An 18,498-nucleotide genomic window follows, 5' to 3' on the forward strand; every position below is an offset into this window, starting at 1 on the left:
TCCATGATCACAAATATTTCTTCAACAATTCACCAACATTAAATCAGAAAATTGCATAGATTCAGCCCAAATCAATAATACATAGTGCCTCCCTGCTTTAATGGTTATATTTTTATTATTTTGGACTGAATCTTTGCAATTTAGTGATATTCTGGACTAATGATATCAATGAATTGTTGGATGATTTTAATTCACTGGACTACTACAGTTAATGAATTCTGCAAACTATATAACCACTTTAATGAAATGACTACTCTGATTTTCTGGAGTACCATTATCAGCAAATTGGTTTGAGGATCTTGTTTTTATTTCCGTGGATACGTGGTTCCCAGCTTTTAAGGAGAAGACATAATTGTGTTTTCTTAAAGGATATATATGCATACACTGCTACCAAGACGATCAGTATTACACATAAGGAAACTATGTATTAACAATGTTTGTATTTTCTTTTTCTTAATTAATTTTTGCAGATGTATATATAAGATGAATTGGCATCAGAGCTAATTTATTAAAATAATATTTTTGATAATTAATATACTAAAATGTATGGTATGGTGTGCAGTCCTGTTTATATTTATTATTGGTTCTATATGGTTTATAAGCTGCACTTTTATGACAAAGTATGTGAAAATAACCTTATAGCTACAGTTGTAGACCCAGCATCATTGGACATTTGTTTCCCTAAATGATAAAATTATGTATGCAATTATTTTAAGAACACACACTGCATCCCAGGGTGGTTATGTTAACTCAAAGGGACGTTCTTTTGTTTCCTTGGCACAGGTGAATCTGAAATGTACCACCTGTCTAATTTAAAAGGTGCTATTATGAACATATTTTCCTATTTCATTTCAGACTTGGCATTACACAATCACAGTATTCATACCTCACATAGCTCTAAAAATGTTTGCATAAAATTCAAATTTAACATCTTATTTTTTTTACTGGTTCCTGACATCTTGCCCCCCCCCCTTCCATTACAGTATTAAGAAAAGATGATCTTACTGCTTTGCAGTAAACACTTGAAATTCTTAAAAGCCTAACAAGACACATGTAATACACAAAAAAGTTACACACCGTTACATCTTGGGTTTTTTCACCGCAGTTACACGTGCCACATCAATAGTATTAAATATGATATCACTAGTGCCATTATCTTCCTGAAAGTTTGGTAATATTTGCAAAACCCCCCCCCCCATACCTCAATTTAAATAGAAATATCCCATAAAATTCCTTTTTTATGATAAAAATAACAAAACAAAAAAAATACTGTGCCAAAAAATACCTTACATATTTTCTTTTTTAAATAAAAACACAAAATATTTTAATAACCTTATATCCCACAGATAATCATAAAAACAAAAATGACAAACAAATTTAGGTCCTGGTAAGTACTATGTACATAAGAGAAGGTTTCCAAACAATGCTGCAAAATGACAGAATCTGTGTATTTTTTTTTTTTTCTTTTCAAGAAACATGTACCGCCAAAGTACACACATTTTAGTTCTATATAATCATATAGTATTTACATGTAACAACCGTATACTAAACATATATATAAAAAATCCTATGTATACAATCTAAGAAAGCCTTCCAGACAATTTCAATGTTTCAAAATAGTTATGTGGGTTAAATGCTGTAAGGTATATGATTTAAAATCTGTCATCATGATCAGTACATTTCACATGCTATGCCAGATCTGGATGTGCTGCATCATATTCTGCGATGAACATTTTCAGCTCTTCAATACAGCGCTCTCCAATCTCACTTAAATTCTGTTTTAAGGCGTATTGGATCTGCTTCTCAAGAGACGCATCTTTGTCTATCAACATCTTCACAACCATGCCAAATGTCTCACAGTCTTGTCTGTATACCTGAAAGGATAAGAACATTTTCAGAGTCAGGGAAACTGAGCAATCTGGAAGCCGAACAATAACTGCTTTTCCAAACACCACACTTCAGAATAATATGAATACATTTTTCAATTGGGACCAAAACATGTCCTTGGTTATTTTTTATTTTTTTGAGCATGATGGGATTTCTTCTTGTAACCTGATGCTATAATGAGTTGTATTTACAGAAACATTGTAATTAAAGATTTAATTTGGATGAACGGCCAAAGCCATCTACGGATAATATATAGTTCAAAGGGTGGGATGATTTTTAATGAAATCTCACCAATTTAACTATACATGGCCAATCAACCACGTCTTGCAGCAGAAGATACCTTAGGTATGCCCTCCATAATGCATGATGAGGACTGTGAATAGAAAACCCAACTCTCCTGCAAACTTCTGTTCTAGTGTGCAACAGACAAGTCAGTGTTCAGTCAGCAAACAGTCGGTTCGTCGCCGCCATTTCAATTGAGCATGAGAAGAAAGCATACCTAGGTATGCTTCCTGCTTAGACTTCCTGGTTCAGTAGGTGCAGCCAGGAAAGGACTTAAATGAGACAGAAATCAATTTCTTAATCACTAAAAAATAAATGTCTGCGATTTGCATGCTGTAAAATGCATTGTAGTTCACACATAACGGACCCTAGCATGCATTTTACATGAAAATAGGGTGTAAAATAGCGGTATTTCAAGTGTATATTGTACAAATCCACTAAAAGAATATTGGATCATATTGCCATTTACTGCACCTTAACTGGTGTTAAAAACAAAACCGTGAAAAATGTTTAATCTATGGAAACTGAATACAAAAAAAAAATAAAAAAAAATACATCCATTATGTCCACACTTTTCATTTTCTGAGGACATCATAACATATAAGTGGCTAGCACCTATGATTACTCCATGAGCTCCCCAAGACATTCTAAGTGTTAAAAGGCCAACAGCAGAACTGTACGTTCCGCATGCCAAGTAAAGGAAATAGTGGTTCAAAGTTTGACAAAGTCATCAAAAATCATCAGACAGGATTTCCCATAGGGAGGATGCAATTCCATATTTACTCCTAATTAATGAATGGATAACAGGAGGCCAAACGGATAACATTAATCAACATGTTTTTCTTTTTTTACACAGTAGAAGCACACGGCTCAGTGTATATACCATACAATTCACCATGGAATGCATTGTTCTCCCCTCCATGGTAGGGAAGGATGTGGTAGAGACACTCCCATATAACATCCAAGGGGCAGATGAGCAGCACTTCACACACCTTCATGATAACATTATAAGAAATCTACCGAAACTTTTGTAGCCTTTTTTTTTTTGCAAAAAAAAAAAAAATATATATATATTTTTTAAAAAAAAATTATTTTACAAGGCCAGCTGATGTTAGCTACAACATTCTGGGCTTAATTTAAGAATACAGGAACCTACAGCTTCAACTTGAATGCTTCTGTGACTATATACTTTTCTACACTAGCCCACTAAAAAGCATCACCTTCATCTGAAGACTTCTCTTTAATTGATATTGCTGTACATATTTATGTTATTTTAGTGAAATTTCAGTAAAGTCAAATCACTGTCTATGCCATATAATATACTGAGCCTGATGAGCACCTCTTGCTCTTTCTAGGGTTGGTAAGTAATGCACACTAAAGCTGGTAAGTTAAAAAGTGGAACTCACATATAAATCCCTGTCCATATAGTTTTACACCAACCATCCAGCCTATATTGGGTGGGATAATACCAACTACTGGAACACCTTGAATAGTATGTCTAGGGGACCTCTCTCCTCTCCATATTTATTCCTGACAATCCTTAAATGCCTTTTCTTAACTTCTGGTCTTATTCTGAACACAGGAAAAAAAGCCATAACAATACTTGAATTGGTGGAATCGTCAAAATAAAGTCATAGGCACCTGACTTACGCCCAGAGCCCGTGAAATGACTATGGCCGCAGAAAATCTAACTTGAAATCCATTCTATTTGTTATGTCTCAATTTCTCACTAATCAAACACCTTCAGCTGTATTTCAGCATAATTTATTCACTTTTTGTCAGCGTGCCACAAAGTAAACATTTCCACACAGACGCAGTTGACAAAGTAAAGTGATCGACTAAAAGACCAGGTGTTAAATGTTTTGCAAAACATCTGATGGCACCTCCAACAAAAAGAGAGATCATCACTTGGGTGAAATGGTCATTGTCCTGCAAAAGGAGGCACAGGAAGCACTCGCCAGAAGGCTACCGTATGTAACACTTACACAGTACGTGTGGAAAGTTTGTAATGTACGCACATCCAAAGTTGAGTTTACTGAGCTCTGTAGGATGCCAGTGCATTACCAATCTGTTTTGAAACAATGAAACTCAATTGCTCTGCGGCGATATACTTCTCACTAGGTTGACGGTATCCAATGCACTCAACTGAGAATGTTCTGCTATTGTTACGCTACAACTGTGATGGAGCCAATAAAGACATGAACATACATCATCATTACTATTGATTTATAGAACACCACTATATTCTGCCGCGTTGCACAACGACTAATAAATAGTATTGTGTCGCACAACAATTTCGACTAGCAAAAAAAAAAAAAAAACGTGAGCGGGGCCTGATCAAATAAACCAACAATCTAGATTACCGCAAACACTTTGCAATTAGTCTCCAAGTGCATGATTTGAGTGTACTACACAAAGTTATTTAAAACTGTACGCAATTTATTAGAGATGCATTTCAACAGCATATCATGTAAGATTTTTGGGAAAGACTGCAACTGCTTAAAGCTGTATGAAGGGTACAGGCACCCGACGGTCTTGGCCTGTTAAATAATGGCACAATCCACAGACGAAAAAAACAGAAAGACTACGAAAACGGATCCGTCCCGAGGAGCTGTGCAGTGTGGACACAGGCGTGTGTGCGCTTCTCATCTGTCACTCCGAATATACAAAATATAGCTGCAGGCCACAGGAAACGAACCTCTGAGAAAGTATCACTTTTTGTATTATTCCACAGGCAATCGACACTTATCAGTGGCCACATCTAGTCTAGAGAAGTGCTTGGAGGCAGGTTGTCTGCTGCAGGTGAAACCAAAGCACCTGATAATTAACATTTCTAACAGTCCATTTCATGTCTGATGCTCGCAGGAGATGGAGAACACTTGTTACCCTCATTAGGGCTCAGAAACTCAATGACAAGTGTGAGTGCAAAGGAAATTGTCTTCAGAACACTCCATTTAAACAGCATGTCGCTTCACTTCAAGGGGAATGTTATTATTAATGGTGGGTTATTTGTAGCCTTATTTGGGGGCACGTATTGCCTACGCCATGTTCTGCCCTTTTTTCTTTGTAGTTTTAATTCACATATTTGCACGGAAACATGAGTCATTGTTGCTTCAGTCAGGTAATGTATTTTTTTTTTTAATTAATCACTGAAATCTGCTCTGTACTAAACAGATTGAGACTTTCAGCCACACTCTTTTTGTTTTGAACCTATTCTAAACCTTAAAAACAAAAAAAACCCCAAAAAACACATTTTACCCTTTCTGAAAACGAACCCGCAAAGATCAACACCAATGCCAAAGGAATGTTTAATAATTCTGAACAGATGCGACTAAGGCAAATACACAGAACATAAATAAATGTGTCAAGCTACAGAAATTTGTCTTCCGTTCTTCCTGTAAAGATCTGAGAAGGAGGAAAGTAGAACATTTTGCCAAGCTCTTATTCAGCTATGTCTTGGAACACATCTTAGAAAAAAGCACATTAGCTTGCAGGCAAAATAAAGAAACTGTGTATTCTGATGGGTTTTTTTGTGTGATTTCTCTTGATATATTTTTATAGACACCCATTTTAAAAATAAGGAACTACGCTCCTTCAGAGAAGCTGAAATCTGGGGAAAAGGTGGCATAAATAGAATAAGCCTCCTGTCCTGCCATTGTGGTGGATTCATGCATTAATGTCATTCTTCAGAGAGTGAGGAGGAACAGATGCTGAGGGTTCCTCAGAGGATGTTAGATGGGGGTTAGACACAGATTCCTCATCCAGTTATATCACTATAATGTATCTAGTGTCATTTTTCATAATTATATTTTAAGTATTTTTTTTTCTTTATTTAACTGGACCCAGTTAAATACTTATTCTTAGGGACTCTAAAAACCTAAGCCACCTCAGAGGAGCAGGCTTCCTCACACTGCACCTTCAAACAGCAAAAACAAAATCCTTTATAAAGACATAAAGCTCTGATGCAATTGCAATCTGCAAAGATCATTATGTCAATGAGGAGTTAATAGAACAAGAAAAACAGTGAGACTCTAGGGTAATAGCAACTTTAATACAGTATTTAGAAAGTCCTTTGCATTTGATGATTCCTAAAAACCCTCCCATCAGTGTCTTTGGAGGTGGACCGATGGTGCCATAGATGAGCACTAGGGTCACTTCCGTTCTGTCAATGTCCACTATTTTTATTTTACTCTTTAAGTACAATTGTTAGGGTCTTTCTTTATTTACAGTCTAAAATGCATTCTCTCTTTTGAAAGAAATCTAATACTGTGTTTATTATCTGGCAATTTGATATATATGGAGAATGTCAATGCAGATCCTTGGGATGAGTCATGCAGGGGGTCTAATTTTACCGAAACAGTTGCCCCTGGGCACCTCTGAGCCACTTGACCCTTACATTCACACAGGTTTACCATACATTTACTGATTTGTATAAACAAAGGGCATTTAAATACTTTTAAATGCTACAGAAAGGTCATGTTCTCAAGCTAGAAAAGAATAAATAGACCGAGACCTGTGCCAGACAGTCTCTACCTGCTTCTAATAATGGTTCATTAGTCACACAATCTCACCACATGAGGACAACCAACAGTTGACCAAAATTAAAGAAGAAGAAAAAAAACACCACAAATCATAAATAATGATTAACCCCGGTTTTAAAATATAATTACATTTGAAAAAAAAACCTAAATATACTTTGTTGAGAAAGGAAAAATATAGGTGTGTGTGAATTTGGATTAGGGAGATTGTTCACCTTCAAGCACTTTGACATGTTGACATGACAAATGAAGAAAGGTTTTGAAACTATGCATTTTAATCAAAAACGTATTACTAGATTTCCTGGGACAGGGCAGGTGTCTGTATGTGAAGATGTCTTGGAGGGAATAATTAAAAAAAGTAATTTATGTTGCAACCAGGTTTAGCAAAGTTTTACCATACCCCATTTTTGGGCATAACTTTGTACCTTCATACACAACTTGTATTCACAGTGCAGTTGTGCTGTGCACCTAGTTAGATAAGGTGGTCACATCATACAGCAGCTGGACTGCAAGATGATGCCAAGACATCTCATGATCAGTACAGGCTGTGCAACCACTGGCTTAGAGTTAGATGGCGGCTACATCATGCATCCTGAATGCCACGTGCCCCTCAATCCCAAAAAAACATGACTGATTACCTGAGGTTCTCAATTCTGAAACTCTATATACCAACTGTGCCTTCAAATACAGGGGTTTGGATTTTGATTCTTTGGTCTTCAACAATAGCTTTTTGAAACAAGTTTTTCTCCACCACAGCCACCAAAATAACGAAAAAGGTAGCACAAAGGCACTGCATTTGCCCTAGATTAGCGAAAAGGATAAGTCCGTGTATGAAGTAACCTTAGCCTTATCCAATACATCTGTGGAAGAGAGAGTTCAGACATTTGGGCCACACACAAACTGAAGCTCTTTGGATTGTGTTAGAATGCTGTTATTATATGGCCTGATTTAGGTTAGTAAGGAATTATCTCTTACAACAAGCAGAAACACGATAGCTTTATCTTCTGACTATCCCTTGTGACACACTTTTTCCCCCTCATCTAAACAATGCTTCCTCCACAAAAACACTTTACCTATACATACATCAGCATTTCCTTTACAACCAAAAATGCACCTAATAGGTACTTTGGATAAGAAAAAGAGCATTTTTTTTGAGGAACACCAAGATGAATGTGTGTAAATATATATACTATATATCACCATGCATGAACCATTTTCAGAATATTCCATGTTGAACACACAATGCAAATCGTTAGCTCAGAACATATTTTCTTACGAACATGATTGACAAAAGATCACACCTAACCGCCACAACTCTTCAGAAAACAGAGACCAAAGTTTGCCAGATCAATGGCTACGGAATGCTTTACCCAGAGGGCCTTGTATTCAGATCAACAAATTCTTAAAAGACAGGATAAATGCAGCCACAGGGTAAATGCCTTCATCATGTAAGGCAATTAGTATCAGTGACCTTGTGGGATCTGGTTATCAATGGGTTTGATGGAATCATGGTTTCCCAAATCTGGGAACATCTGGAAGGCTACCGGTATAATATTGGTTACATGTGAAAATCACTGCTTAATTTAATTTATTAAGGAGTTGATTGCCTCTCTCAACATGAACATATAATGTTATATTACGTCTTGTTGTTTAGAGTATTAAAAAAAAAAATACTGTATCGTAAGACAAATATTAATTTAGTTTTAAATGCATAAAAGAAACGTGAATGGTCCCAAATTAATACTCAGTCTGACAGGCGATTTATTACAATTTTATGATAAGATAAATAAGGACTGGGTTGCTTATGTCCTTAATTTTAAATTGAAGGCAACTTTAAAATTCTCATTGAATCAATTATGTATTATACACATTCTGGTGGGGGGAATACTTTATAATGCATTGCTAATTAACTAATTTGAGATTTTGCATCTGCTCCTAATATATCCATATGTCTTTGTTTCTCAAAAAGTTGTCGCCATTCAAAATAAAGTATAGAAAATGAAACAACATACAAGATCACTCTGTAGAGATAAGTGGATAGCTGTATACACGTCCTGGTATCCAGTTCTACCAGTCAGTTTTTGGGAAGAGATTTCGGAATTCTTTTAAGTACCCAAAAAATTAACCCTTTTTTCCCCACTGCCAAATAAGAAAAACTAAAGAACAGAGTGTGATCGCTGAATATCAGAAGAGAAAAAAAAAAACCATATTATTCCATAAGGGTATAACGAACAGAAGTACCCCTTAGCTATTCCTAGCACTAACGTACAAGATTTTTCTTCAGCCATCTGCAAATTCCCGAACATCCAAAAGTAATTTCCTCCTCGTAAAACTGGCTGCTGCCACTCAGTGCGGTTGCGGTTTTGAACCTTTCTGTTAGGTTCCAGTAAAGCATATATCTTGATATGTGAATGCGTGTACTGTTAGCATTTCGCCACTCGCCCTAATCATCAACATGGACATTACCGCTGACTTTGTTACTGGCACATAAAAGCTAAAACAAAACATTTAGTGTATCTCTAACACTGGTGTATGCTACAAAGGAACGGTTTATACCACAAGCAAAATGAACTTTAAAGGTAATTTGAATAAGTAATCCAGACTGCTAAGAAACATATATTTCTGTATTTAGTGCGGCAAAGAAAAAAAAAAAAAAGCCTTTTCAAGCCTATGGAGGTATACACTCTCTTTTAAGAGAATAAGTAGAATTGTGCATCTTGGCATTTTGTTATTTTCATGAGAAATTATTTTAAAAAAATCTATTAGATGATTGTCTGCTACTCAGGAAAAGGGATGATGAATTTACAAAAGAAAATAAAAAGCATTGTTAAAACTTTGGGTGTGGTGCTGTGGGAATAAAATCGTATCCAAACCAAAAGTATTTGGGGAAGCAGGAACAATGGGCTTTGATACAAATTCATGCAGTCGGCCTTTTATCTGAAGACGACATTCTGTTTAGATGAAAATATTAATATTGTGAAAGCGGAAAGTAAAATAACGGTAAAAGTCTCAGGTTCTTCTTGTTCAGTCGAGAGGATTACGCTTTGGAAAAAGAAGCCTTTTCATCCCATGTCTTGTGCTTTTCAGCATCTTGGCAGGTTACCTGAAATGTCTGTTTGCCATTGGTTTATTCATGGCTGGCAATTCTCAGGAGACAGAAAGACAGGGAAAAAAAACGCTGACTGTATGCAGTCTAAAGAGAAAGCAGCTGAAGTAACGATTTAAAACAGATCTGTAGCCACAGGTTCGGTGGTTTACTAGATCTCTTTCCATCATACGCACGAATGTGATCAAACGCTGGAAAGGTAATAGCCCCACAGACAAATGTCTCCTCTGTTTATTCTACAAAGGATAGGCAAATACAAGAAAGAATGAAAATGGGTTGCAAGTTCAGGATTTGTAACAGAGACCCATGAAAAACCGTCAAGCATTTTTATTATTTTTCTTCTTGATAAGTATGACCAAAGGGATATCTCGTCACAAAATCCTTGAGCAACCAATTGAAGTAGTGCGGCCAATGCGTTAACCTTTTCTTAGTTGGAAAATGTTTTATTACAATACAGCACCTGGATAAAAATCCAGACAAGGCACTGGCAAGAAGTAGTATTTACCAGATACGAGCACAGCTCAGTATACATCATGAGATAAACAACACATAACTGTCTATATACCGACAGCAACAGCAGATGAAGATGGAGTTTAATGTATATTCTGCCCTGTTCTGCAATGCAAGACACTATTACATAAAGCTGCTGAAATACTAGAGAAAATACACAAACTACAATACAGAGGATGAAAAAAAAGTAATTAAAAGTTTCTGATCAAAACATAATTAGGGGCAAATCATTTGTAAGGTCAAAGATTGAGCTTTGGTAGTTTTTAGTCTGGATCTTTGATCAGTCTACCATTTTTTTTGTAATTAAAACCTTAAATAACTTAGGGAACCAGTGGAGTACATCAGGCTCATTTAATAGAGGGCTAGGCAAGCTTCAGGAGCGAAGGTGTTACTTGGAGACTTTACATTATTCCACATAGGAATCTGTGGCTCTCTTTCTGGCACTTGAACAGCACTAAGGCTGCTAACTTCACATAAGAGAACCCTACCATAAGAAATTCAGAAGAAATTGTAAGGAATAATTAAACACCAAGATAGAATTCACTTTGACGAGTGACCTACTTTAAATGGGTTTAAGTGTGATCATACAACTTTAAGAGTGTGACTAAATTATTATAGTAATATCATGACATTTGTTAACGTTGAATCTTCTAACCCAGTAGCTGCCCTATGATTATTTTATATAGGAACATGGGACACTTTCCTATGCTTAGGAAACAAGCTCTTAGCGTTAACCTTCACAAGTCCAACAATAGAATGCCATCACTTACGTGAAAAAAGGGTTTTCATTAGAAAGTTAACAGTTCCCTATGAAGTGCCAATTGTATGTTTTATGGGATGGGGGAAGGGGTTTCAGGGAGGAGCTGCTGAAGCCGTACAACAAGCTAAACAAGAAATAAGATACCTTTTATATATTGTATTATGCTGTAAAGATAAATGCCACATCCTATCAGATCACTTTAACCAGATCATCATATCAGCTCCTTTAAGCGCCATCTGAATTTGAGATGTGTATACGGCTGCTACAGAGAATTCCAGTAAAGAAACCAGGTTCCACTTCCTAGGGGTAGCTGGGGTCACAGAGTTCAGACACAATCCCCTTTAGTACCATAAATTCAGTATAACTCAGCAAGATAGGGATTCAACTTTTTGGGGAATTATAAGTGAGATTGCTGAATAATTACTGCTGATATATATATCTATTTATTTCAATTAGCGTAGAACACGACCGAAGAAGTCTTCTGGAAGAATTCTCGAAATTTGCTCTTGTTATACTACTGCAGCAAAACGTACTGAGCTAATGCAATTAACCCTTTTCCTGCCAAATAGCAAACTGCAGAGCAACACATTTATGAACATGCAGGATCTTAAAAGGGTTAATGCTAACCCTCTTAGAACAGAGTTTCTGTTACTATATGCCCAAAATGATGTGGATGAACAGCAGACCGATAACACAAGAAACTACTTTGTGGCAAGTGTTTCCGGACAAGAGACAGGCCACCCGCTAATAGGACCACAGTGTGACGTATGGGTTTAGCATTGCAGGACCTTGCTGTAAACCATATTCTGTCACTAGAAAGCCAGTAAAGTATAGGTATCATGCGCCAGTTAGATCTCCATCATTGGGACTGACTCATTCATTTTAGCGTCGGTGGTCTCAGACATCAATGCAGGGTTACTCTTTGAAGTTCTGGTTTCTACCCTAAATGCTACCTAACAATTTTGCTTGTCTTAGTCATCTGAAGTTCAAAGTTATGGTATACAGTAAAGGTGGAACTGAGTCAGAAAATTAAAGCTTTACCTTATACAGTGACTTATAGGTCCCTGGACCACAAAGCCACCTCAGTCATAGCTGCCCGTTTCAGGCCCTAAGACCAAAGCCACCACTTGCAAACATCAGGTCTGCATTTACAAATGAAACATCCTAAAATGTATTCATTAGCCAGAGGCATTTACATGTATTCGGATGCATTCAAAGTCATGGCAGCCTGTGAATTAGCAACTCAATGGCTGCAGAAGAGCAAGTCCAATTAAAGTTGTAAAATGGCAGGCCCCTATTGTAAAATGTAAAAGTCCTGGTCTGCACTTGAAAAGCCAGGGAGACCCTGCATAAACAGTCATGTCTTACATTTTTGTTTCTCATGGTCACTTTTATTGCTAATCGCCACCTGCTGGAGCTACTCGCAGCGTCCAGCTCCACAAACATCTGCTTTACAAACTAATCCCATCCGTCAAACAAAGGAAGCATGTAAAGTGGAAACCTATAAACACTGGCGCGCAAGAGACATGGCAAACACAAGAGACGCAACAAAGCCATTACAAAAGACACATGCACACTATAGATACACCAATGGCACAGGGGCTCATGGAAAGTGGAATAGTCCTTATGATGGCAATTTTCACATTTTTATTGACCGTCCAGCTTCACAGAACTCTTGAGGTCATTGGCATGCAAATACTATCATGCTGCTCATTAAAATTATTATTTTTTAAATATTTTTTTTACTTTGCTTGGCTAAGAAAAATAACTGAATATGATAAAATCCAGTATGTTCAGTTTATACCATTTCCTTATCATTCAATCTACCCCACTGAGTTCTATCAGCCAAACAGAATCCAATGACCTGTTTTTGAGCAGAGACAAATCCTGGTCCAACATGTAAGCACTGTTTGCCAAAGTGGCTTTTGGGGATTATACTAGGACCCCATGCTGACTGAGCATGATGTGAGCTGAATTGCACAACCGCTGGAGTAACAGAAATTGCCTTCGAGTGGTTCATATGTCAATGCTCGCCTCCATTCTACCACGACCTGCTCAGCCATATCTGCTAAAGTACGGTCAAAATGTGCTGGAAGCTCTTTTGGAATTTTGTTCGCCAACTTGTTCACTCCAATTTTCTTATTACTATAAATGAACACGTACTGGGCAACAGAAAGAGTGTGTTTATTTCTCCACAGTTTGAAATACACATCATAAAGTTGATAATTGTAATGAATTAATTATGCGTGTAACCTAGCACAAAACAGCATTTTGGGTAAGGAAGGGGCCGCGCCAACTCATTTATACTAATTAGCTCTCGTTGTCTATATGACAAAAGTGTTTCAAGTGAATACTCAAAAAAAGGCAAGTGTTTTATGCATAGCTTAAGCTCTTTCCAGGAACTTTCACAATAAAAAATCCAAATCACAACCCCTTAAACAAATAAAAAGCAATGCACTATTTTAAACTTAAACACTACTTCACGCATCCTTGATAGAATGACATCATTACAAAGGTACAAATCACTTTGGTTATCACTGAATTTGTATATTAGAGCCTGTGGGAGAAAACTCCACAGGCCCCCTGCTAACAGAAACTCACGACCACCAACAGCTCATAGGAGCAGCAGGGAGCTCTGTATGTTTACAATGCAGTTCATCATATGGCTGACGGGAACAAAATTGGGTTTATAAAATAAGGCTCTCAAAGGACATTTTAAGATAGGACATATACATGGTTTAAACTGTATTAGTGAATTTTTTTCAGTGATGCTAGACCAGCAAGTGTATGGAAGGTTCAACCGCCCCAGTTTACAGATTAGCTTCTAGCTAGAAATAGCATGAACTTCTATTTTAAGGGTTGTACCATATTGATCTATGAAACACATAATCTAGATTAGACCTTATCAAGAAGCTGCTCTATATTCTAAATATTTGTAAGAGACAATTATGATCAGGCATCAATACATTTAATCATTTTGTTGGAGTGGCTTGATCAAGTGCAGAACCCTTACTGCGTCATTAACTTCATCCTTTCCACTCTTCTTCTGTCTTTCCACTTCACTTTCACCTCTTTCTGAGCTCCTCATATGTTTTTTGAGGAAAGGGTTCTTCGTAGTGATTTAGTGCAGGTAATATGGCACAGATCTAATGATTTGTTCCCAGACATAGTGCAGAATGCCAGGGCATGATGTAATAATCTGATGCTGTGCTCTGCGACGCATGAGAGGATGTTGGAGGAGTAAATCCCAGGGATGTGGACTGGAAGAGGTATGAGAAGCCCCCTCTCTTACCAACAGGCACTTGTTTTATAAATTAACATCCAACCTTTACTAAACCCTATAGTAATACTATTCTATACAATTAAACCATTAAGTTGGGTATGTCTCATTACACGGGGTGATTTAAGAAAAAGACTTAACGTCACAACTGCCAATAGTTTGCATCAGTATGAGTGGACCAAACACCGTTGCCACAATATAGAAATATAGAACGTCACTGATGTTTTTATTATAAACAACTTGTAGAGACCACGGGAATGAAGGCTACTCTTGAAATAAGTGGGGCCTTATTTATAGGGTTGTCTTTGTAAATGTGATTATCTTTTTTGTTAAATACTAATATTCTCCAACTGTGGAAAAACAGATCACAGAGATATAACCCTGAGGTTAATAAGGATCATCCTGTCCAAATAATTCGTCCCACCTGGTATCTGTTATCAGAGAGCAAAGAGACTAAAGGCAGACTGAACCAACACGAAGAGTGAGATTGTGTTGGGTAAATTGAGTTTACCAGTTACTTTTGGTGAAACTGTACAAACCAGACATCCAATTTTTTCAGTTTGCATCTACATCTACTTTAAAGAATTCCGTCTCAATGCTAGTAGGTTCAGGCAGCTAATTACACAGGTTACATGGGTAGCAATTTGGCCAGAGCTTCTGAAGCATGCATTAGTCAGACGCTGAAACTTATATTGGCACAGGTACTAAGATCAAGGTGAGATTAGCGGAGTAACCCAATTGGTTCTATCACAATACATTTGTTTTACTCTGGCTGCTAGCACATTTGGAGAAACAATGCCAAAATTAAGCCAGCCTTAAGCTAGTGTCAATTCCAGGGTTATGTCAGAATGAAGCAGTGATACTACTACATACTCGCACAAATGTAATGTTGGCTCCCAGAAAAATAGAAAACCCTATCGAAGTGAACTAAATGTAGATCCAGTTGCCATTTTTTTCTACGTTGTTCCTGGTCTCTCCTCTTTCTGACACCAAATGGAAGAACATTTTATGAAAAAGGAGTACAGGCGCACAACAACCACCTACAACTATGAAGAATTCGTAAATTACTATTTCAACGTTGAGTGGATGGACGTATGAAAACAGCATGGGCCTGGGGCTTCAGTTTCATCAGCCCCTATGTTAATCCAGCCCTTAATCCATACCTGATTTGTGTATTAATGCTCTCGATACTTGCAGCCATGTGAACTCATCCATTTATTGAGTGAACTTATGAAATAAGAAGGCGGCTCTAAGGCAAATTGCTGATGCAGCATGTCTAACAAGAATGCTGTGAAATAAATGAGGGTTTGCTTCTAATCGCTGTAAAATAAACAGGGGAAGAGGAAAGGCCGCTCAACCTTTATGCAGGCATACAGTCACAGCAGTTCTTCTTGGGGGAAATGTTTGTTTTACACATATACACAGGCACTAATTTTGTTGAAATTCCGTCAACTCTGTGGTTATAGCACGCATATGCCTCTTTCAACTGAATTAAACATTTGCTTTACGAATTTATAAATTTATGTAATTTATAAATTCAGTAACATTTATTATTCAGAATGGAATTAAACTGAATGCTAAAAGCAGGAAAAATATGGAACCGGACAGCTAGGTTTACTTTACGCCACGCACATACATTGGTGTCTGGGGAAAAAGTATTTTGAAAAATAAATCAGAACTTTTTCAATAAGGAGCCATTTGATTTACTCTCTTCAAACGTTTTCTTCCATGGGCTTTTGAAACCAGACACTCACAAGAATGTAAAATGCATGTTACTTACGACATAGTCATGAATTTTGTTAACACCATATACATATCTCTTACCGTTTCTCACATTTTCCCATTTCCTCCTTATTAATACGCCTTTACCACACATTTTTGGACAGAGAGACTTCTTATTAAATTATTTTCAAGTATCAAATGGACTCTGGACTCTTAGGGCAGGCTCTTAGGGTCAGTGGGAACATCAGGATTTGGTAGTCCTACAAGTCTAAAAGTGGCCCTTATTCAGAGGACTCTGCCAACGTAAGCATGCTGACGGTAAAACATTGATGCATATTAGTTTGGCAAGCATGAGTGGTTAAGTGAAGCACAAACTTTCTACTTTGGCCATCCTCAAAGGTTGGGTATGAACTATGTGTAGGTCACCGGCTTGTAGATGTAGGTGATGGTGGGAAGTTGGGTTGGCTTAAAGGGGAGCTCTCTTTTTTACTATTGGTACCAAACTAAAATTAAGTAATTTCCTTTTGTGCCAAAGGCTCGGACAACCCTGTATAAGTCGTGGTTAAATAATCAAAATCAGAAGATTGATCTATGCTTTATGCAAGGGATAAAACCTGTCACATAGGACACACAGTTTAGTGAATAAACAACCTTTACAATGCTAAAATGAGTGTTACATTGGACTACTGCTTTTAGAAGGACTGCGTAACCAAGCTACAGTTCTAGAACGCAAGCCAGGTTTAAAGTGTAAATAAAATGTGCATTTGGCAAAAGTCTCTTTTAAATCTTGTTTTAATTATGGCAATGAGACAGGCTGGGGAAGTTCAGCGTAACTGTAACTGAAGAATATTTGAAGACGGCTCAATGGGAATATTTGTGCACAAAGACAGTCTGTACTGTAGGTGTAGATGGATGGTGTGTGGGCAGAGGAAACCAAAGCCCCACTGAGATGTTATTTTTTAAAGAATGAGCCCAGTTACTCAAGGGACAAATAATCTGACCAGATTTCCAACAGGTAAATGTATCTTTCTATACAAACAAAAACTGCATTTCATTGGTTTAAAGCATCATGATTACAAAACTGTGATTAACCCTTCGATAGCAAAGCTTGAAGACCAACTGTGGTGCAATGTGGTGAGGGCAGACCAACAAGCAAAAGCCTTGCAATGGTTTTGAAGAGCATGTGTCGCTAGGATTCCACTAAACTAGTATGATAATAGATATATAGAATAGACATATCATAACAAACAAATCTGGTTTTGCTTATTTGCCCAATCTCTGCCAAACTGGAGGTGAGGAGCGAGGCTGTGCCCATGGCTCCCCCCATTCGCCGAAGTACTCCAAGAGGCCAGAATAATAAACACGGATTTGTGAATCTGCCTACAAAAGCCTCTCCACCTTTCCTCCAATCGGGGAGATGGTGTGCCTGGAGACTCTGCCTGTTTGCGGAAGTCCTGCTGGAGGCCTTGTTAACAGAAAGAAGACAGAAGAACAAGAGGAGGCAAAAGAAGAAGCTGAAGTGCGGGAAATGACACAGGGACACAGAAGCGGTCATCTGAGAAAGCAGGGAGATATTTAGAGAGAGAAATTTAGGGGAGATTCTGGATCCCTGTGTGCCAGTGTGGCGACCTACCGACGAGTGGCATGTGGGGCGGACCACTTCCCATCTCAATATGTTATGCAATATAATTGTGATATATGAAAATTAAAAAAGCATAAAGATTAAGCACTGTATACTTTTGGACATAGTTTACACTAATCACACGGCAGTATGCTTTGGGAACACCAAATACAGCTATTGGAAAGAGCCATTTTGCTATTGTAGAGGGTCTTCAAACAACTGCGTAAAATCCTATGTACAATTAAGTGCCAAGTTAAACTTGTTACTCAAGGTTAATACTGTATATACTGGGTATAACGCAAAATGTTTTGCACAAGGGCACTCAAAAGCTTGTGCTTGTGTAGTTTGTGAGGAAAGCAGAAGCCAGGTAACTCAGTCCCAGATCCAAAATAAACAAACAGCTTGGTTGGACTTGTGATTAAAACTTTGTGAAGTGTTCTGATGGTCAAAATTCCTCTTTGGTAAAATTTAGTTCACTAGGAGCTTATGTTGCAAAACTACCCAGCTATTTAGCAACGCAACCATGGCAATGATCCAGGGAAAACACTAACATAGTCAATATGAATATATCCACTGAACATGTAATCAGAGAGGCTCCTGGCCTCAAGTCAAAGTTACACTGATATATCCATGTAGCACATCAAGGCATAATTTGAAGATTACGTTCCAATGTGTATTAAAGGGACATTCCAGCCACCAAATGTACTTAAATGCATATGACAGCTGTGAAGTCCTTGTACATTTACACGGTATCCACCACCACTCAACAAGCACCTTCCTGCCAATGACTGG

At 37.5% G+C, this 18,498-nt stretch overlaps 1 protein-coding gene across 1 annotated transcript in view; it reads right to left on the reverse strand.

Annotated features, from left to right (window-relative positions):
- Positions 1-932: 932 nt before the first annotated feature.
- Positions 933-18,498, reverse strand: part of PPHLN1 (periphilin 1) — a 57,024-nt gene continuing 39,458 nt past the window's right edge. The window contains exon 8 of the mRNA XM_053462871.1: positions 933-1,874. Coding sequence (XP_053318846.1) covers positions 1,689-1,874 — 186 coding nt within the window. The 3' untranslated portion in view covers positions 933-1,688. The remainder of the gene's footprint in view (positions 1,875-18,498) is intronic.

This window comes from Spea bombifrons, chromosome 4, assembly GCF_027358695.1.
Source record: "Spea bombifrons isolate aSpeBom1 chromosome 4, aSpeBom1.2.pri, whole genome shotgun sequence".
NCBI classification, from domain to species: Eukaryota; Metazoa; Chordata; class Amphibia; order Anura; family Pelobatidae; genus Spea; species Spea bombifrons.